The sequence below is a fragment of the Engystomops pustulosus genome, chromosome 3 (genome assembly GCF_040894005.1).
Source record: "Engystomops pustulosus chromosome 3, aEngPut4.maternal, whole genome shotgun sequence".
Lineage (NCBI taxonomy): Eukaryota > Metazoa > Chordata > Amphibia > Anura > Leptodactylidae > Engystomops > Engystomops pustulosus.
This window is the reverse complement of record NC_092413.1, coordinates 21,818,083-21,840,221: the sequence shown is the minus strand read 5'-3', so window position 1 is coordinate 21,840,221 and position 22,139 is coordinate 21,818,083. Positions and strand designations below refer to the sequence as shown.

At 42.6% G+C, this 22,139-nt stretch overlaps 1 protein-coding gene across 1 annotated transcript in view; it reads right to left on the bottom strand.

Moving 5' to 3' along the window:
• The window catches only part of PLEKHH2 (pleckstrin homology, MyTH4 and FERM domain containing H2), an 89,675-nt gene that overhangs the window by 3,813 nt on the left and 63,723 nt on the right, over positions 1 to 22,139 (bottom strand). Inside the window, exons 14-28 of the mRNA XM_072140260.1 lie at positions 21,362 to 21,448; positions 19,107 to 19,265; positions 18,632 to 18,712; positions 17,457 to 17,636; positions 16,491 to 16,599; positions 15,484 to 15,596; positions 11,141 to 11,320; positions 9,930 to 10,027; positions 8,994 to 9,171; positions 7,771 to 7,926; positions 6,187 to 6,284; positions 5,904 to 6,045; positions 4,112 to 4,245; positions 3,772 to 3,901; positions 2,510 to 2,596 (exon numbers count right to left, since the gene is read on the bottom strand). Of these exons, the coding sequence (XP_071996361.1) occupies positions 2,510 to 2,596; positions 3,772 to 3,901; positions 4,112 to 4,245; positions 5,904 to 6,045; positions 6,187 to 6,284; positions 7,771 to 7,926; positions 8,994 to 9,171; positions 9,930 to 10,027; positions 11,141 to 11,320; positions 15,484 to 15,596; positions 16,491 to 16,599; positions 17,457 to 17,636; positions 18,632 to 18,712; positions 19,107 to 19,265; positions 21,362 to 21,448 (1,932 nt within the window). The remainder of the gene's footprint in view (positions 1 to 2,509; positions 2,597 to 3,771; positions 3,902 to 4,111; positions 4,246 to 5,903; positions 6,046 to 6,186; positions 6,285 to 7,770; positions 7,927 to 8,993; positions 9,172 to 9,929; positions 10,028 to 11,140; positions 11,321 to 15,483; positions 15,597 to 16,490; positions 16,600 to 17,456; positions 17,637 to 18,631; positions 18,713 to 19,106; positions 19,266 to 21,361; positions 21,449 to 22,139) is intronic.

The window sequence follows — 22,139 nt, the reverse complement described above, 5'->3', positions numbered from 1 at the left end:
GTTTGTAATAAATCCATAAATAAGCAATTTAGCGTTTTAGTAATACACCTACAGGAAAAGAAAACCTCCATCCGTATGCGATTGTAATAATGGCATTATGAGCAAAGTGGAGTTTATTGTAATATAAGAGGCTATATCCTTGGGGAGCACTAATTTTGGAACTTTAACCCCTTTGCATTGCAGATTTTTCTCGTTAATTTTCTGCTCCCCACCCTCAAAAATGTATAAATTTTCCATGCACAGAGCTGTGTGAGGGCTTATTTTCTGTGTAACAAATGTGACTTCTCAATGACGTTATATATTATTCCATGCCATAGAAAAAATTCCAAATGTGGGGAAATTGGCAAAAAAAACATGTTTGCATCACATTCTTGTGGGTTCCGTTTTCACGATTTTCACTTCGGTTCGTTACAATCACGGTGATACCAAATTTATGTAGGTTTTATTGTGTTTTCATACATTTTCAAAAATAACATGATGTCATTTTTTGTGAGACGAGCTGACGTTTTAATTGCTACCATTTTGAGGACTGTGTCACCTTTTGATCACTTTTTGTTAAATTTAATATAAAAATGGTGTTAAAGTGGCGATTCGTACATTTGGGTGCTATTTTCCGTTATGGGGTTCACCGCCGGGAATAACCAATTTTATATTTTGATAGATTGGGCATTTTGGGACCAGGCGATACGTAACATGTTTATTATTTTTACTGTTTATTTAGTTTTATATCAGTTATATATTTTTATATTAGTTTTACAATCAGACGATGTATGCCCACCGCACCGTAGTACGTTGGGCATACATCGGCGCTGCGGAGAGGAGCAGGGGATGAGTGCAACTCACCCCCGCCCCTCTCCATAGGATTATACAGCAGACGGCGCCATATCACGTAGAAAGATAGGACTTGTCCTATGTTTCTATGGACTACGGAGCGGTACGGTGCCGTACAGGTTTGTGAGCCCATAGAAGTGAATGGGGGACGTATATCTGCCGTATATACCTTCCCCATACATGTGTGTGAATGTAGCCTTAGGGAAAGGAAAGTCACTTGAATTTTTAGGTTTTTTTTTTCTTTCTTTTTTTTAATTTTTTTTTACCATTTCTTTAGACCCTCTAGGATACTTTAAAGGAAACCTACCACCACGGATGCACCACAGGTTCCTGTAATGTAGAATAATATAGCCCTTTTTAGGGCTAATTCTTTTGTGGCCATAACTTTTATAATTTTTAATTCCTCCAATATTCAAATTTCCTAAAGAGGATACAGGGGCGTGGTGTAGCTGGAGCTGAGGCTACACGGTGCGGTTACTCCACGCCCAGTAGCCTCTAGCGTTCCGCCTACCAATGCATCTTCAGCGTGCAGCTCCGGGTAGCTGGGTGCACTCATCTGCGAAGCTGGGTTCTACAGTACGCATGCGCAGTAGCTCCAGCTTTAGAGATCGCAGGTATTACCGGTGCAGCACACCCCACGTCTGTATGACAAGGGGCCTCTTCTTACCACATTAGCAGCTCTGCTCCGTTCTAGTACAGCGCAGAGCACTAAAAGGTTACCTATGTTTGTGACCCTAATTCTGGAAATGACCCCCATTTTCCCCTCATTATCCGCTCTACTTTTGGAGATCTGGCATTGCCATCTTATGACATATACGCTGCTCAAACTAGTCTTGACTCAATATTGTACTAAAGAAATTTAGAAAATGAATGTCATATTTTGTGGCTGTAGACTAGAGATTTTCCATCAGGTCGCTGAAACCTCGTATCTGTAATTCTCTGAGATGAGATGTTCTTGGACATTCGCGCTGGATGCTCCAAAAGTCATCACCAGAAGAACCAGAAGATCCATAGTCATAAGAACAATTGTATCAAGATCTCATAACCTACAGTTGCTAGAGAGAAGGTATTTGTGAAATCAGCAGCTCAGAAATACCCAGAATCGGGTGAAAAACTCCAGGCACTGTAAAAAAATGTTTTTATTTGTTCCCCAGTGTAATTTATAGTAAAATTCCAATCCTGCATCATCAAATCTGAAAAGTGGCAGTCAGATTAGGAATGATGGCCTACTGGAATGAGAAGACAGGTAAAGGGACTCATAGGGGGAGCCTTAGCGGGAGCACCGGCATATGATAGCGGCTTAGGCCTCTTGATGTATCCGGCAATTGGTGCTGCCGGCGACCAAAACCACGCCAGGGCTCGAGCCAAGCTGTTTCAGCATCCAATATGGTAAGTAGGCTTTCTACTGTCAGTTAGTGGCACCGGACTCTCAGCCCAAGTCCAGGACAACCTGCTTAATAGTAATCAGCTTATTAGAATGATAACTTGCTTGTGGATAATGGCAGCAAGAGAACAAACTCCAACTTTGCCGGTGGTGAAAGGTCTTCTTCTGAGGTGATATGACCAGGATCATGCTAGAAAGCTCCAAGGTTAGTCATTGTAGGTGTATGCCCTGCCTTGTATTAATGGGCAACCACCTCAAAGCACCGACTAGATATACAATTAGATGAGCGCTTACCATAGTGGAATATTCTAGAACACTTATTCCATCTTCATGGACTGCGAGCCAGATGAGTGGACCATCAAAGGGTGAGGGGGACACAGGCTATGGATATAAAGAAAAATGTTATCATTTATCACTCCCAATAAGCACAAAACTGAAAAATGGGGAGCTGTACGAAGGGACTTTTAGATATTTTAGATATTGTATATTTAGACAATGGGTTAGATCATTGAAGAGAATATAGTACCCCAAGTGGGGATGGGGACTGGAGTATGGGGCTTGCGGTTCTCGAGCCAATGGATCTCCATGGAGAATTCTTCCTTTATCCTATGATTACATATATACCAATAAAATGTGTCCAGGAAATTCAGCAGAATTTGGCCTATTTTGACTTGCTTCTGCCCGGTTCTGTCCGTTCTGCCAGCAAGCCCCGAGGAGAAGAATACAGAGTCGTGGGGAGAAGAACATTTCATTAGTGAGGGGAGGCTGTTGGACATTTTATTACAGAGTAGCGGCTGCATTTCGAACCCTATGCTTATATGTGAGTCAATGGGGCTCATTTACTAAGGGTCCGAAGGCCGCACTTTTGTCGGGTTTCCCAAATATTTCCGTTTTGCGCCGAATTGTCCCGGGATTTTGGCGCACGCGATCGAATTTTGGTGCATCGGTGCCGGCTTGCACGTGACAGAAATCGGGGGGACGGGCCGTCGGACAACCCGACGGATTCAGACAAACCGCGGAATTTAAAAAAGGATTTGTGTCGCAAGATCAAGCATTCACAGGCACCAGGAAGAAGAAGGTGAACTCCGGCAGACCTCGGCGCAGCAGCGACATATGCAGGAACTCGGACGCACGATCTAAGTGAATCGCGTCGGACCCGAATCCTCGTTGGACAACGCAACGTGGGATCGCGACGGAACCGGATAAGTAAATCTGCCCTAATAAGTTTTCCCAGTATTTTTGTGTTAAAATTAGGTGACTTGGCTTGTACTCAGGTCGGCTTATGCTCGAGTATGTACAGTATATAACAGACAACAAAAAAGGGAGAAAAGGGGGCAGCTGCAAGAAAGGGGTCATTTTAGACCGGGGGCTACAGGAAAGGGCACATTATATGGGTTGGGGTTATATATGGAGTATTTGCAGGGCACACAATCTTTTTCCCAGGCATGGTGTGTGGATTACCTGTTCCTGGAAAAAAAAGTTTTTGGTGTAGCTGGTCACCGGATGCAAAAAAGTTGGGGACCACTGATTGCACAAATTCCCACTGTTTCTCTTACTTTTGCTGGAAAGAGAGTAGCACCAAAGAATGACCACTTCCTTGCCACCGTCAGATAAATTCGGACACAGTCCGAAGTGCTGTGGGCCCGGAGAGCCATCCATCTTGCTGCCAGACGTTGTTGAAGCTGCCTGGAGTAAAATATTCAGCAACTGAGGAACCTGATTTGCTATCATCTATACACATAGTTTATTTATACTGTATTTATATGTTTATTATAAAGTTTTTGATTTAGATAGGTAAAAATAATTAATAAAAATGGGTTAAGATCCCCTAAAAATTTTAATTAGTTTTTTTTATAATGGTACAGCTCATGTAAGCAATGATGTTGTGGAACCTACCGTAACTGCTCCTCCGTACAGTCCTCTCTATACCTCCTGGGATAAAACTTTTCCAGTGTTTGCCGCAGTGTCTGGTTTGACTTTACTTGACCGGCTGTCGTCTGGAGGGGTCGTTCAAAATCTCCAATTTCTACCTGCAGAAAACCAACATGAGTAAGGAAGAGGTTGGTTAGAAGCCAAATAACAGCTTGTGTCTCCATAGAAATCAAAGATTCTACCAGTCCTTCTGCACTTTGTAGAATGAAGGGGGCTCTGAATTCAAAACACTTGAGGATTAGTGTTGCGCGGACCAGAACCGCAAAGCTCGGGTTTGTACCAAACTTTGCAAGTTCACGACCTAGGGATCTGACCAAGAACTTAATAAGAAGTTTGGTGCCGAGTTAGGCTCAATCCCTCCTGCCGTTAATGCACACGATTTCAGCACCGATTGTGGGCATTAACGCTTTAAATTCCTATGACAGTGACTTAATCTTGATATCTCAGAAGATCTTCCCGCTCTAGATAAATCATAATATTGTCACCAGCTATCCTTAAAAGATCCCCAAACCTGTCCAAGGGACGTGCCTGCTGTTAAATCTCTGCTTTATTAAAGTGATACGTTTGAGCAATCCTCTGCAATTCCAGACACGCCTATACAGGCGGTCCCCTACTTAAGGACACCCGACTTAGACAACCCATAGTTACAGACAGACCCCTCTGACCTCTGGTGAAGCTTTCTGAATGCTTTACTATAGTCCCAGACTGGAATGATCAGCTGTAAGGCGTCTGTAATGAAGCTTTATTGATAATCCTTGGTCCCATTACAGCAAAAAATGCTTAAACTCCAATTGTCACTGGGGCAAAATGTTTTTTTGCCTGGATCTACAATTATAAAATATACAGTTTCGACTTACATACAAATTCAACTTAAGAACAAACTTCCAGACCCTATCTTGCACGTAACCCGGGGACTGCCTGTAGTATTGAATGCAGTGGCAGTATGGACGCTCAACTTGCTGCTTCATTCAGTTAGTGAAAACGGGACATCGTTCTGGTGACTGGTGCCGATCCATTTCTTGATGAGTGGGATGACCACCGATCAGATGAACTTCGTCAAACTTCTTAGAAATTAGAATGTGGCCAAAAAATTTTGGGATGGAAAGTGCAAAGCAAGGAGGGCATGTACTTTTATGTAGTTCGATGCCGAGTAACTACATAACTAGTAGCTGACATCACTCCTTGGGGGTCGTTAAAAGAAGGAAAGTGGAAATTATGGCGACTTAACAGAAGATTTAGAGAAGCTCGGAACAGAACTGTTTGTTTTTCCTCGCGGCGGCCGTCTAATTTTTTCTAATTCCATATTAAAGTAAAGATGTTTCTATTTATCGAGAGTCATTCAATTACTTTCTTAATGCAAAACATGACTTTTTAACAGGTCCTTGAAAAAAGCCACTTTTCCGTTCCCGAAAAGGAGCTTATGTAAGAACCCACACTGATTTGAGTCTCTTTCTTTTAAAGCCACTTTACTGCCATTATTCCATACATTAGGCACATTACCGCACACGTAGACCCATTAAAACAATACGCTAATAATACCTTGGCTTTCACATCTGTTATCCACCTGCAAAAAGCAAAAAAGGCTAAGAGATGGAAGGACGGTTAAACCACCTTGGGAAGCCATCTTTACATCGGGACCTCAAATTGTATAATTAGTGGTTAATAGTGTAGCGCACATTAGCCGGCTGCTTCATTAAAGGTAATTGCTTTGGAAATTGCATTAAAAGGTAGACATAGTTCACTTCTCCGAGGTTACCTGGGCAAGCAGGGCAGCCAGTTCCAGTGCCAGCTCCTTATTTACTGGAAAGATGCCATTAACGATTTTATCATTCGTCTGGTACATTAACAGCAGTTTCTCTCTCTCCGTCTCCCCTCGCACCTGCACCGTGAAACTCAGCCTGTAATACAATGCAACGCGAGTCACAGGCCGGTACACCGCACTTACGTCCCACCGATACATTGTACAGGAAGAATGCGATGGATATAGCCACTTGACTCATGACAAAGTTCTAATAAGAAGGGGGCAAAGGGTCCAGTACCTGTTTTTGTATGTGAGTCTTACAGTCCGGGTGCCATCACACTTCCCCGGTAGCTGCTCCTTGGAGGCTTGTTCCCACTTTGAAATGATGTCACAGATCTGATAAGATATGACAAGAAGGAGAGGGAAAATCTCATGTAAATTCATGTAAAGTGCTAATAAGCAGTAGTGGATTATAATATAGGGGGCGATTTGGGCAGTAGCCATGGGCCAAAGCCCGCTAGGGGGCCCATAGCCGCACAAACCACCTACCAAAATTTTATATTGAGCAGGACCTTCACCCATGAAATCCTTTTACATCTGTTCCTGCTCTCAATACACATGTACACAAAAGCCATTTTAGGACCTTTGAAGGTCTACCCAAGGTCCTGAAATGGCAGATTGAAATCAAGCAGAAGAGACAGATCCTCCATTTCCCAAGAGCATATGTAGGAAGGGAATTCCAAAGTTGATTCTGATATTCTATGGATATATGAGTGTGTGATTCTCAATTCTGGCTGAGCTGCTGGGTAGAGACCTAGCTGCTGTGACTCAGCTCCTGCTGGCTCCTCCCCCTCCTTCTACTCCTCCCCTTCTATGTAAGCTGAGGATCTGCTTGTCTTGCTAGCAAGATAAAATTCAGGAGAATGTTCTTGTATGTGTTACAAAGTTTCTTATAAATAACAGTGACCAAGTAATTTGAGAAAGAGGTCTCCCAGACCCCAATTTTCAACAGTCAAAGTTTCTTATCGTCACTTGTTCTATTGATTCAGGTCAAGTTTGTAAAAAAGTTAGTGACCATTTATCTTGATCTCTGCCGGTATTACTGCATTAGTTAATGGGGAATTTTTCATCATGAACACTTAAAGGAAATCTACCATCAAAATCCATCATGATAAACCAGGGACACTTACTCATAGATCCAGCACCGTGACTGTGGTAATCTTGTTATTTTTGACTTCCTTCAAAATCAACTTGTACGGTTATGCTAATGACCCCAAAGGGCTGTGAGGTGCTACCAGAGCCCCTTAGTTTTAGATTCAAAGGCTGTTACAATGAGCAGAACATGTCTTACTCAAGCTGTTCTATCCCTCTGCCCTCTGCCTGTGTAATCTAACAGCAGCGAGAAGTGCAGGAGGAGGGGAGACCTGTTCTGCCCATTGTAACAGCCTGTGAAGCTATAAAAAATAAATTACAGCTCAATTACACCTCTGCACTCAGGTCCAAATAGCAAATTGGTGATTGAGCTATTACAACTTGGTTTAAAACCACATAAGTGATCAATGCGTTTCGGCAAACAGCCTTAGTCTTGATACCAAGACTAAGGCTGTTTACCTGAGACACAGCAATCCAAAATTAGTCGGATCGTCCGACAGCCTCCCCCCATTTCTGCCAGCACAATAGCGCCTATATCCGATCGTGTGCGACAAAATCCCCAGTTATCTGTGAAAGCACTGCAAATCCTGAAAACCTTGGAAAACCTGACAAAAGTGCGATCCGCAGCCCCAATGTTTCCAAATAAAGGTGTGGACCATTATTGGGATTCTCACAGTTATGACCATTTGTCTTCATTCCTTTTGAGGTGGCATTTTCAATATTTACGCACCTTTATGTTTCCCTGTAGACAGTGTTCAAGGTCTTTTCCTGAGGGATCATCTGTGAACAAAGCAAATCCAGATTGTCCCGGGCTCCTCATACCAACGTCTTGGTTGAGTGTACAAAGAAATTCTTCTACTGTTGTGGATGCATCAAATCCCACTACCTAGAGTCATCAAGCAGGTGTTAATAGGGAAGGTTACTAGAATATTTATCTATTATCCATGTATTTATTACCTATCTATCTATCTATCTATCTATCTATCTATCTATCTATCTATCTATCCATATTGAGGAACAGGCTAGTGAATTTTGTGCCCCCCCCCCCAATTTTTAAACTATGCTATCAATAGCCCTATCCCTTTAAGAGATTGTGGGCCTCATCAACATAGACACAAAGATACAGCACCAGAAACAAGATTACTACTTAAATATTTTGCCAGAATGAAGATTATTGCACAGATACAGAACCGGAACTAAGATAATTACATAGATATGTTACTAGATTACTACATAGATACAAGACCACAATGAAGATTACCACATACATGTAGGACCAGAACTAAAATTGCTACATTGATACACTACCAGAACCAAGAATTTTTACATAGATCAGGATCAGAATCAAGATTACTATATATGTTACCAGAACTAAGAATACTACCTAGATACCAGATCAGAACCAAGTTTACTACATAGATACATGACCAGAACCAAGATTACTGCATAGATATGTTACCAGAATCAAGAAGACTATATAAATACACACCAGAACTAAGATTTCTATACAGGTACGTTACCAGAACCAAGATTTCTACATAGATACAGAACAAGAACTAAGATGGCTACATAGATACAGGACCAGAACCAAAATGACTACAAAGATACCGGACCAGAATTAGGATTACTATATAGATACATTACCACAATCAAGATTACTATATAGATACAGGACCAGGACTAAGATTGCTACATAGATACATTACCAGAACCAAGATTTCTACATATATATGACTGAACAAAGACTACTATATAGGTGCAGGACCAGAACTAAGATTACTGCGTAGATAAAAGGACATGAACTAAGATCCCTTCATAAAAACAAAAGATTTCTACATAGATACAGAACCAGAACCAATATTTCTAAATAGATACAGGACAAGAACCAAGATTACTGCATATATGTTACCAGAACTAAGATGACTTTGTACATATGTATGAAACGGCTGTTACCTGATATGTGCCGTTCATGAAGTGGACGGGTATACTGAAGGGCAAGGAATGGTGATATGGGTTGCGTAAGAGGATTGACAGAATCTCCATCCGGGAAGGTCTTGCCTCACGATCGCCATTTTGTTGGGTTCTTTCGACACATCGCTGGCAGTATATGGCGTATTTTCCAGCCTCGCTCCTGTGACAAAGATGAAGTCATAGAAAAGTATATCACATCCTCAGCAGACTTTTTTATGCCAGGTTTGTCTTCAAATTACAAACTTTTCCTACAGATGACCCCATAAACATGCACCCTCTGCCGGGACAAGTGTGTATGTGTTTTCACTGTAGAGAGAGGAATAGTTTTGTGCCTATAGCAAATGACTGGGTAATATAATACAACATTTTTGTCCCCCACCATCATCTATAACAGTGATGGCGAACCTTTTAGCGGCTGAGTGCCCAAACTGCAACCCAAACCGCCCCTTATTTATCACGAGGTGCCAACCAAAAATTAAAGCAGTAACCTATTGCTCCCTGTTTTTCAACAACTTTCAATCATATTGGCCTCCTGAGGAAACCAACACACTAGAAGGATGGAAAATTTGCATTATTCTAGCTTCTTTCCAGTGTCCCTCTGTACACAGAGAATTATGGAGCCAGCAGAAGGTCTTCCAAAGATAATTTGGCCCTATCTACTTATTCTCCCTCTTCCTACAGTCACAAGTAGCGAAGTAAGTATCAAAAAATGAATCTTTTTCACAAGAGCTCAGTGTGCCGCCTCTGGCACCCGTTCCGTAGGTTCGCCACCACTGGTCTATAGGGTGGAGAATCAGGAGATCCCCGCACACAGTAGATACGTGGCCGGTCCCGTGGTTCGGATGACTGTTCTCTGATGTGTATGGAGTTCATTAGGATCAGTCTTGTGGCTCCCATTCTATCTCCGTTATACTGTACCTGATATCCGCATTCTTCTTCAGGAAAAGCTTCAGAAGCCAAATGTACGGATGTTGCGGGAGGAAAAGGCCGACACACAGGGCCAGAAGCTGCCACCCCTGCCAAAACACATACAGACCTATCAGATATATAACACGTTACACAAATATCAACACAGGCCAAGGATTGATTTGCTATCCCTCCAGTTTGTATCATATAAAAGCTTAATCTTCTAGAACAGGCGGAGAGGTCAAAAATCTCCGGACCCTCTTTTATTTCAGAAACAAATTTGAAAGTGACATATCTAAAACCCCAGTAAGTAAGGGACCTCTCTTTCATGCTATGTTTTGGCCATTGCCACCATATTGGATCGAGGACAATTTTTTTCCCATGGGAAGGAGGTTATTTAATATTTCAAAGAAACACAGAAATCTGGATGCCTGGATCAGGCTGCTTCACCATCACGGGCTTCCCATATTTTATCACCCAGGGATTCCCATATACACATCCAGGGTTGCCCCAGAGAGAACCAGTACATCAGCCTCTCCCTCCATATTTCTTGCACAAACCACCTGCTAGGTCCCTCAGGTCCCCATACCAAGCACCGTGACACCAGTGCACCCTAGGCCACAATTGCCAGCCACTCTGGTATTCTGTACCCCCAGTGTCTACAGCCACCAAAGAAAGGCTAGGCCCTGGTGGAGGATGTTGCACACAGCGATGTGAAGTGTTGTCTCTGGTCCTGAACAGAGAGCTGAAGGCGCTGAATCCAATCCAGAATCTATCATGCAGTTTCATAAAGATTGAATCCAGCGCCGTCAGCTCTGTGCTCAGCAATGCAACACATAACTGTGTATCACACGGAACGTTCCCGGTCGTTATTTCAACTGTCTGTTCTTTTCAACCACAAGAGATGATTGATCATGTATTTTATGACCAACTCCCCATCTGAGAAACCTGTGCTTGATCCAACATGGTAGCTTTAAGATGGTAGCTCTGTTCTGAACATAACCTAAAAAATAAGCCTCCTCACTCATTACTTATTTCCAGGACAATCGGAGCAACATTCGGTTGGATCAGTTCGATTCAGACCCAAATGGAAAAATTCAGTGATTAATTCATGAATGAATTAGAGGATCTGCACATCATATATTCTATAGAGAAAGGCCCACATCACTTCAGTCCAATACCTAGATCCTGCATCTCATCCACTTATGTCCTGTGGGTTTTACCTGGATAGGACTGGGCTGGTTCTGCGGCTGCCGGTGTCTTGTCTGTTTTATCAGCTGGCAGTAGATCTCATTCTGAAGCTCGGGGTGGGTGAGACAGACTTGTAGGGCACTTTGAGCCAGGGAGACGTGATAGTCAATGGCTGGGGAGTCGACTGCGGCGTTGAGGAAGAGCTGGCAGGTCTGGAGACATGACAAAGAAATTATACTGTATCAATGTAGCTCTATCTCGATCTGATACATAGAAATTTTGGTTGTGCTTTTTGGACTTTCTGCAAGTAGATAGACAGCTGTCACCACATCAAATGGCACTGAACACATTTTATCATATAAAACATCTGATAACAAGTGAATTTGGGTAAAAGTAAAACCTTTTCTATGGACTTTCCAATCAATTATGAAATCAAATGCATGACTCTGGCTCCCTCTTGTGGCTGTTGAGACAAACTGCAATCTAATATATGTCATGAACTTATTTAGAGCTGTTCTTCTCCTTATGGCTTCCCCCACATTGGATTTTACATCAGTATTTACAAACCAAAACAGGATCAATATGCATGGAAAATACTGAACAGAATACTGTCACATGGACCATAGGAGTATCAAAGCAGCCTATGTGGCTCTACTGCAGAGCTCTGTTTGCTGATGTAGTGATTGTGTTGTGTGCCATTTATATGAAGATTAAAATTTACAGTATGTTTTTGCATGGAACTGGATGTATAAGGAAGTGAAGGCCACATAAGAGCTCTATAAGGGAGCGGTCACACAGTGTGACAACTACAAGCATAAAGCCCATCTCCCATTCAAGTGAAGCAATGCTGAGTTGCAATAGCATGGTATGGCCACAACACAGCGTATGGCGCTATCCTCTGTTGGCTTTAACTTACCCGGCAGCTGATTTTGGGTGCCTGGGACACCCACAAATCTTATACTGATGACCTATGCCATGGACAGACCAATGGACAAGCCCTTTAATGCATCTTTATAGGATTTCTGGCGTGTTCATAGTCAATAATGTCACTTACTGAATAGTGTCAGACTATGGCTACATTCACACGAACGTATGGGGGACGTATATACGGCCGACGTATATACGGCCGATATACGTCCCCCATACACTCCTATGGGCGCACGGCACCCTACGGGAGCGGTACGGTGCAGCACACGTGCGGCACCGTACCGTTCCGTACCCGGGAGAAAGATAGGACCTGTCCTATCTTTCCCCGTAATACGGCGCCGTGCGCCATAGGTTGCTATGGAGAGGGGCGGGGTGAGCTGCGCTCACCTCCTCCTCCTCTCCCCGTACACTGCCGTTGCCCGCTACGGTACGGTACGGGCGGGCAACGGCAGTGTGAATATAGCCTATGTATAACAACCCCTCTACTGTAACAACCAGCTGTCCTATTATTCATATTGATTTCCAGGGGGGATAAAAGGGGAACGTCATAGCAGAAATGAAATAAAACCTGGACCAGAGATGTTATTTCATGGGGAGTGCACATAGAGACTTCAGCAAACTTCTAAGAAGGGGAAGAAATATAATCATCCATGACTAGAAGAAGCCCATTGTATAACACATTGGGGGTCATTTACTAAGGGCCCGATTCGCGTTTTCCCGACGTGTTACCCGAATATTTCCGATTTGCGCCGATTGTACCTGAATTGCCCCGGGATTTTGGCGCATGCGATCGGATTGTGGCGCATCGGCGCTGGCATGCACGCGATGGAAATCGGGGGGCGTGGCCGAACTAAAACCCGACGGATTCGGAAAAACCGCCGCATTTAAGACAAAAAATGTGTCGCGAAAATTACACTTACCTTCACCAGGTATAGGCCGGTGAATTTCAGGGCATTCCAGGGCGCCTCCGGAGAACTTCAGCGCAGCAGCGCCACCTGGTGGGCGGCGGAGGAACTGCCTTAGTGAATCCCGGCCGGACCCGAATCCACCGCAGAGAACGTGCTGCTGGATCGCGAATGGACCGGGTAAGTAAATCTGCCCCATTATTATTATTATTTCAGTATTGTTTCTATTTTTTATTATTTTATTATTATTATTTTTATTATTAGTATTTTTGTCATTTATTATTATTAATTATTGTTACTATTGTCATCTTCGATTATTTTATTATATTTTTGTATAATTTTTTCTTCTTTTATATATATTATATTTCATTTTTTTCTATTGTTTTTATTTAACCTGTAATACTAAATCCAATTTTATTTTATTAAAATTTCCATTGAAACTTCAAAATCTGAGTTTTTTTTACATTTTCCCACAGAAGTAGGATAATGTATTGTACACGTTCTCCTGGGTCAGAGGGGTAGATCATGTTCCTGTCATAATAAATATTCCTGGAAGTTATAATTTCCAGATATTAGAGAGGGGGGTAGTGTACACTTCTCATTATCTGGATTCCATACACTGGGGGTCAATGAGAAGTGAATCCCCTTCTCCCCCTCGCGGTGTCAGGCTCCACCAGGCACAGATTATGGAGTGAGGTGCAGGTATTCGGTGACCTCCCAGCATGCCGAGCCCCTGCAGTCTCATAGCGCAGGGAGTTCTGCACATATGAGCCTGATCTGCTGCAGCTGGATAAGACTCATGTCTGTTCTGCAGCATATTCCTCTGTAGGTGCATAGAGCCAATAACATAAGTGTCTGAGGGCCTCATGTTACCCCCACGGATCACACCCAGGAGATGCCTAGAGGGACAGGACTTGTAGCCTTCAAAAAAGGTTAAAATATTAAAATCTTTTACTTATTTTAAGTAATGATAATCTTAATTTCTATGGCGCCATCATATTCCTAGCATAGGGGACATATACAAACATAATATTACATTACACAGTACAAACAGCTTACAGTCTATGAGAATAAAGAGGGTGACAGAAGAGCTTACAGTCTATGAGGATGAGGAGGTGACACAAGAGCTTACAGTCTATGAGGATGAGGGGGTGACACAAGAGCTTACAGTCTATGAGAATAAAGGGGGTGACAGAAGAGCTTACAGTCTATGAGGATGAGGGGGTGACACAAGAGCTTACAGTCTATGAGAATAAAGGGGGTGACAGAAGAGCTTACAGTCTATGAGGATGAGGGGGTGACACAAAAGCTTACAGTCTATGAGGATGAGGGGGTGACACAAGAGCTTACAGTCTATGAGGATGAGGGAGTGACACAAGAGCTTACAGTCTATGAGGATGAGGGGTGACACAAGAGCTTACAGTCTATGAGGATGAGGGGGTGACACAAGAGCTTACAGTCTATGAGGATGAGGGGTGACACAAGAGCTTACAGTCTATGAGGATGAGGGGTGACACAAGACCATACAGTCTATGAGGATGAGGGGGTGACACAAGACCATACAGTCTATGACAGTGATGGCGAACCTTTTAGCGGCCGAGTGCCCAAATTGCAACCCAAAACCCCCTTATTTATCACAAAGTGCCAACCAAAAATTAAATCAGTAACGTATTGCTCCCTGTTCAACAACTGTCAATCATATTGGCCTCCTGAGGACAGCAACACAGTAGAAAGATGGAAAATTTACATCACTTCTTTCCAGTGTCCCCCTGTACACAGAGAATCGTGGGGCAAGCAGGAGGTCCTCCAAAGATAATTCGACCCTGTCTAATGCTCCCTCTTCCTACAGACCCAAGTAGTGAAGGAAGTATCAAAATATGACTGAAAGCCGCATCTTTTAAGTTGCTTGGAACTGCATGAAGAGTCCTGTCTGCTGTGCTGGGGCGATGGCCGGGGTGCCCACAGAAAGGGCTCTGAGTGCCGCCTCTGGCACCCGTGCCATAGGTTCGCCATCACTGGTCTATGAGGATGAGGGGAGACACAAGAGCTTACAGTCTATGAGGATGACGGGGTGACACAAGAGCTTACAGTCTATGAGGATGACGGGGTGACACAAGAGCTTACAGTCTATGAGGATGACGGGGTGACACAAGAGCTTACAGTCTATGAGGATGATGGGGTGACACAAGAGCTTACAGTCTATGAGGATGATGGGGTGACACAAGAGCTTACAGAGAAAACAAAATAAATGGAATAATCCTTATCCTTCTTAGCAGTAAGGCAACATATATGGATTACTCCATCCACCACTGTTGGAACCCCGATCCAACTTCAAATTAAATTTGGGATGTTCACTCTTTAACCCCTAATGTTTTGGAAGACTACCGGGACCCTCTGAGGAACCATATTGAACCATTGCATGCAGGACAGTGCATTTCCATCAGGGACATTCATGGGCTGAACATTTAATTTATTCTAAATAAATCTATAAGGGATTTATGAACAATTATATAACGTAAAAATTTTAACTATCTTTGTTTTACCTTAAATAACTTGATGGCTTCTGTTTGTAATGCCTCGGACGGCAAGGTGGTCAGCGGTGAGGTTATGGCTTCCTTGCTGTGGCACAGAGCTGGATGTCTCCATACCTGGGTGCCTAAAGGATCCAAGAAAATTTAATACATGCCAATGGACCAAGACCAAACTACAATCCCTACTTGTTAGAAAGCTATCCTTGACAACAACCTGATCCTGTAACGTTTCTCTGCTGGGATCCCCAGTGATTAGATATAATGGGGAAATCTTAAAGGGGTTGTCAGTGATGAAACCCCCACAGATCACGAAAACGAGGGGTCCACTGGGATCCCAGGTACCTCAGTCGGACCCCTTGTCACTCTGGGAGGGTAATGGAGCAGACTGCCGCAGATGACCATTCTGCTCCAGTCATCCATGGAGCTGACGGAGATCGCAGCCGACCCCTAATTTTCGTGATCTGTGGGGGTCTCATCACTCTCAACGATACGCAAGTTAGGCCCTATCCTGTGGATAGGGCCTAACTTTGATTCATGGAAAAAACCCTTTAAAGGACATCTACCACCAAATCTACTGGTAGTAGTAACCACAGTCCATTCTGCTGAGAAATGCACTTTATAAAAATATAGCCAGAGGCACTCGTCACCTGAGCGCTTTCAGGCTCCGCCGGCTCATCAAGTATTGACGCCAAAATTAATGCTCTGTCCCTCCCACCGGCGCAGCGCTCATCCGGTGACGTCACTCGGCGTCTGCAAGTCTCACGTCTGTGCAATAACTCTTTCCTTGCGCAGCGTATCTTTTGTACGTCTCGGATTACTTTGCTTCTGATTTTTTGGGGTTCTTTTTGAAAACCAAATTCCTGTTGCTTTTGATCAAATAAATTAACCTTCTTGAGATTGTGATACCTTATGAGAACCCTATATGGAGATATTCTCCCCTAAAAAATAATACTCTGTATGCACAGGGAAAAGATAAGTGTGGACAAGTTGCCATTTTGACTGTAAATCTCATCACTCACATGATTCTCCATCCAGGCTCAACAGTTTGCAAACCAGCTGCTCAAATTCTGTGCCCACAGTAGCTCCTGTCACTCCAGCTGCCATGGCTAAATGGTAGTGCCATGTATCCTAAAAAACACCCAACATATTGATAGCATCTATCTATCTATCCATCTCTTGTCTATCCTAAGAAGTATGATAGACAGATATCCAAAAAAGAAGTAAGCGCACTCCAAACATATGAAATAAACACCAAGCTTTTTTTTCCGCTATTTTTCGCATCTTTGGAAATATATCTATCAAATATGTATATATATTTTATCTTATATCTATCTCATATCTATCTGTCTGTCGTATTTATCTATCTATCTTATCTTGTATCGATCACCAATCTATCTTCCTGTCTATATATCTTAAAGGGACCCTGTCACCAGGGACCTCTTTTCCACTAAAGACAGGTTGAAGAAAAGGTGGGGGCTGAGAGCTGAGGAGTCTGAAGCACAGACAAGTCACATGTTGTTTTTTAAAATGCATCCAAACTAAAGCCCAACCCCTTGGACTACACAGATGTTACTGTCAGAGTGCAAGGTAAGTTATAACACACAATTATATTGTAATCCAAATGTTTAAAGAAGGCAGAAAGGCATATTTGCAATGCAGTTGTAATGGGCTTCTGCAACCTTTAGTGAAAATTATATTCCTGGTGACAGGTTCCCTTTACATCTATCTCATTTCTATCTGGCTCATATATAAATGTCTATCTATCTATTGCCTATAGACATCTCATATATATATATATTCTCCCATCTATCTTATATCTATTATTTAGCTATCGATCTCATATCTATCTAATATATATTATCTATTTGTCATCTATCAATCTCTTATCTATCTCATAATTATCTATATACTGTATCTAATATCTATCATCTATCTTCTATCTGTTATCTATCTATCCATAAATGCCATCTTTAAGTAACACTTACCCTCTCATGTTTTGATCCAACGAGAAGGTAAGTGGGATCCTGTTCTTTGGGGTGGATGACGATGGTATAATGTGTTGATAACAGACTACGTCCACTAGTTTCATAGTCCTCATCGGAGTCACAGGATCGGTCTACTTCCTCCACTTTTGCTTCCCAGAGCTTAATTTGTCCCAGGGGAAACTAAACACAAAATAGATACATTAGACAATAAAAATTTCTATAATAAATATTGATTTACCTGTATGGATCAAAGTAACTGGAGCTACATACCACATACTCACCAGGAATTAGTATTGTCTCAGACCACCCAAGGTATTGTCCATTGTTTATAATTCCTGCCCCTAAATCATCAGGGACAGCTAACAACTATTGGTGAGATTTTGCAAACCCATCCCAATTGTCAGTGCATCAGTAGGATAGGTAAAAAGTGGACAAGAGGCGCCAATCCCGTGGACACAATGGTCCTCCGAATTCCTGGATATCTGTCTGGGTCTGAAGAAGTGGGAGGTCCTCCCTCGAAACGCGTTACCCTTTGTTTTTACCAATAAAAGTCTACGATATCCACTGGATTGGCGCCTCTTGTCCACTTTTTACCCACCCTATTAATGATTCACCTACTGGACATATTTGGTTCCAGAACAAGGACACTGTGCTGCCTTTATATATCTAGCCTGTCACGGGTAACCGCCTTACCACAGGGGACCGGTACAAGTGGGCAGTGATGGGCCGCAGAGCAAAGTCTGTGCCAGGCCCCCAACTATAATGTATGGTTTATAGTAATAGTCTTCTCATATGGGAAAGTGACACGTTATGGGCCCCCAAAAGCCTCTCGGGCCCGGTTGCAACCGCACACTCTGCACCCCCTGGAGTTACGCCCCTGCCAGTGGGCCATCTCTTATTACTGTATGATTACTACTCCATGGGAGTGTGATCTCTCTTTTTTTGTTTTTTTTTCTGTGACTTACCAGTCCAGGACATGCTTGAATTTGGCAGGACTGACTCAAAAAATAAGGGACTGGCAAATTTACAACAAATAGTAAGTACAATATTGACCTGGTTGGTCATACACGGCTAGTTGTGCCCATACCTAATAACTTGCATCCCATTATACACATGCACAATTTATGGAAAAATTGTACTTCTGGACGACACAGTTAATATATAAAGATTCTCACCTTCTCCTCCTGACTGCGGAAATAGTATAATGTCTTTCCCACCAACGTGCACCAAACTCTCTTGGAATATCCATGTTTGACCTGAAAATGTAACAATAGTACAATAATCAATTCCACAAAATATGAGGCCTGTTTTCCAATATTTCTGCAATTTCATCAAAGCAATCCCTTTAAGAGATGCCACAGTGATCATCCACAAGTCTGGCACTAGATAACCCCAGGTGATTTGTTATTTTTTACCGAATTTTAGTTCTATTATGTGGACAATTTGGAATATCCATGTTCAATCTGAAAATGGAACAAGGCATTCCCAAAGAATATGAGCCATCTTTTCTAGATTTTCTACTGTTTCCTTAAAGCAACCCTTTTAAGAGCTGCAAGGTCGGTGCTAGGTAACCCCAGCTGATTTTTTTTTTACAGAAAATCTCAGTCTTATGTCTTATGGACATTGTACTATGATTTTATATTTTCTCACCTTTGTTAGCAGCCCCTTTACTGTTGGCTTAACGTCGGGCTGTGTGAAGAGCACACTAGCGGCCTGGACCCGTAAGACGTTCTGCAGTACTCTGACCCACTCATCCAAGATATTAGGAGAATCTGCCGTCAGGTAATACGTCCGCTTCTCTGTCACCAACTACATAAGGAAGGTACATTAAATGGTCACTAGTGCAAGAAAATAAAGGAAAATTTGTAAGAAATCTACCATATTTTCCACCTCTTCCCCTCATTTCCAAACTAATATTCTCTTTGAATTCATCTTGCTATAACAAGACAGACTGTGGCTCAGTAATGTGTCAAATTACAGAAAAGTTCTTCCTTGGTTCCCTGAAATAGCTGGTATTTTAACTGCAGATCTGGTGAACTTGCCCAATGTCTTGGGCCCCATGTAGTATTGTGGAATATGATACAGGCAGTCCCCGGGTTACATACAAGATAGGGTCTGGAGGTTTGTTCTTAAGTTGAATTTGTATGTAAGTCGAAACTGTATATTTTATAATGGAAGTTCTAGACAATTTTTCTTCTTTTGCCCCAGTGACAATTGGAGTTTCAAAATTTTTGGTGTAATTGGACCAAGAATTATCAATAAAGCTTCATTACAGACATCTTACAGCTGATCATTGCAGTCTGGGACTATAGTAAAGCATCAAGAGAGCTTCACCAGAGGTCACAGTGGGCAGAGGGGTCCGTCTGTAACTATGGGTTGTCTGTAAGTCGGGTGTCCTTAAGTAGGGGACCGCCTGTATAAGGAAATCCGCTCCTGGTGGGAGTAGCTGATGAGGAAGTTTCTATCTCACCCCAAGTGCTTTAATCATATCAGTTCTGGTCACTAGTCTAGTTTATATGATCCTACTTATGTTTTGGAGATCTGCTCTAGCATTCACTGTTGTCCCTGCACAGCAGAGGTCCAGCCAACTGAGTAGGGTACATTTAAAGGGATGTCCCAATTTCAGGAAAAAAATATTATTGTTTGTATTATGAAAACGTATTCAATTTTCCAATATGCTTTCGGTATCAATTCCTTGTGGTTTTCTAGATCTCTGCTTGCTTTCATTGAACAGGAAGCTTCATTGTTTACTTCCTGTAGATAAGAATCGGTCCCTGGTCATGTGATGTCACACAGGTGCATAGCTCATTAGTTTCTCAGATATAACAAGCTGTGCACCTGTTGACCTGATCACATGACCAGGGATTTTTAACGAGCCGTGCACCTAGGTCACATCACATGACCAGAGATATAATAAGCCGTTCAGCTGTGCGACATCACATGACCAAGGATATAACGAGCTGTGCACCTGTGTGACATCATGTGACAGGGACCGATTCTTATCTACAGGAAGTAAACCATGAAGCTTCCTGTTCAATGACAGCAAGCAAAAGATCTAGAAACATCACATGGCCGGAATATAATGAGCTTTGCAACTGTGTGACATCACATGACCAGGGATATAACGAGCCATGCACCCTTGTGACATCACATGACCAGGGATATAACGAGCTGTGTACCTGTGTGACATCACATGACCAGGGATATAACGAGCTGTGTGCCTGTGTGACATCACATGGGCAGGGATATAACCACCCGTGCACCTGTGTGACATCACATGACCAGGGATATAACCAGTCGTTGCACCCGCGTGACATCACATGACAAAGGATATAACGAGTCGTGCACCTGTGTGACATCACATGAACATCCTTAGGAAGTAAGCAAGCAGAGATCTAGAAAATCATGAGTAATTGATACAGAAATTATATTGGAAAATTGTTTAGCTCTTCATTACAGAAACAACCTCATTAGGTGAATTTAGTTGTTTGCACAGTTGGTTGCATAATTTAGAAAAGGATGTAAGGCTAAACCAGTGATGTCCTCCCTTCATTCTCATTAGCATTACTGGTGGTCCCAGAGATTAAACTCTCATAAATCATTAAATTATGGCATATGCTACTCAAACACTGTCAGTGTACAGCCTATAGCCCATACAGAACAGCGCCCCTAGTGGATGAAGTGTAATGGAACAAAGCCAAACAAAATAACCATTGTATAAAGAAATGTTTCCTAAAAAACGATTATATATGACATGTTGTAGATATCAAGCCAAGAAGTAGAGTCCAGCTACATTTCTACCTAAGATACTTATCACATGACATCCACTGCCTGATGGGAATTCCATCTGCGGGGAGATTACAGGGCTATAAAAATTAATTCATTATCCACGATTATTACATTACCTGCACGGTCTGCTTCCCGTCACCTCTCACTATGTGACTGGAGGAGTTTAATTCAATTTGACCCTGGGGCTTACGTATTACATCGCTCTGCGGGGAAAAGTATCATTATTTCAGTGGCGGGTTTAAGAGGAAAAAAATCTTGAAATATAAACCATTGTTCACCAAAAGTTCAAAACTTTCCACACACTTGAAACAGACACAAGCCTCTTAAAAAATGTAGAGCCTCTTTTTGGCAGGAGGTGAAGCCAAAACTGGAAATCATCATGACAAAACCTGTAACTTTTTTTTAATTTTTAAATCAACATAGGATTGTTGGGGTTTGTTTTTTATAGCACACTAAAGTTTTTGAAAGAAATATAAAAAATTACATTGATTTCACCTAGGTTTTTTTAAAATTCTGATAAGGCGGGGGCGGGGACTCGCACTGCACCCACCCCTGATGTGTGAGAGGTGGGGACTCACATTACACCAGCCCCCGATGTGTGAGAGGCGGAGACTCACATTACACCAGCCCCCGATGTGTGAGAGGTGGAGACTCACATTACACCAGCCCCCAATGTGTGAGAGGCGGGGACTCACATTACACCAGCCCCCAATGTGTGAGAGGCGGGGACTCACATTACACCAGCCCCCGATGTGTGAGAGGTGGAGACTCACATTACACCAGCCCCCAATGTGTGAGAGGTGGGGACTCTCATTACACCAGCCCCCAATGTGTGAGAAGTGAGGACTCACATTACACGAGCCCCTGATGTGTGAGAGGTGGGGACTCTCATTA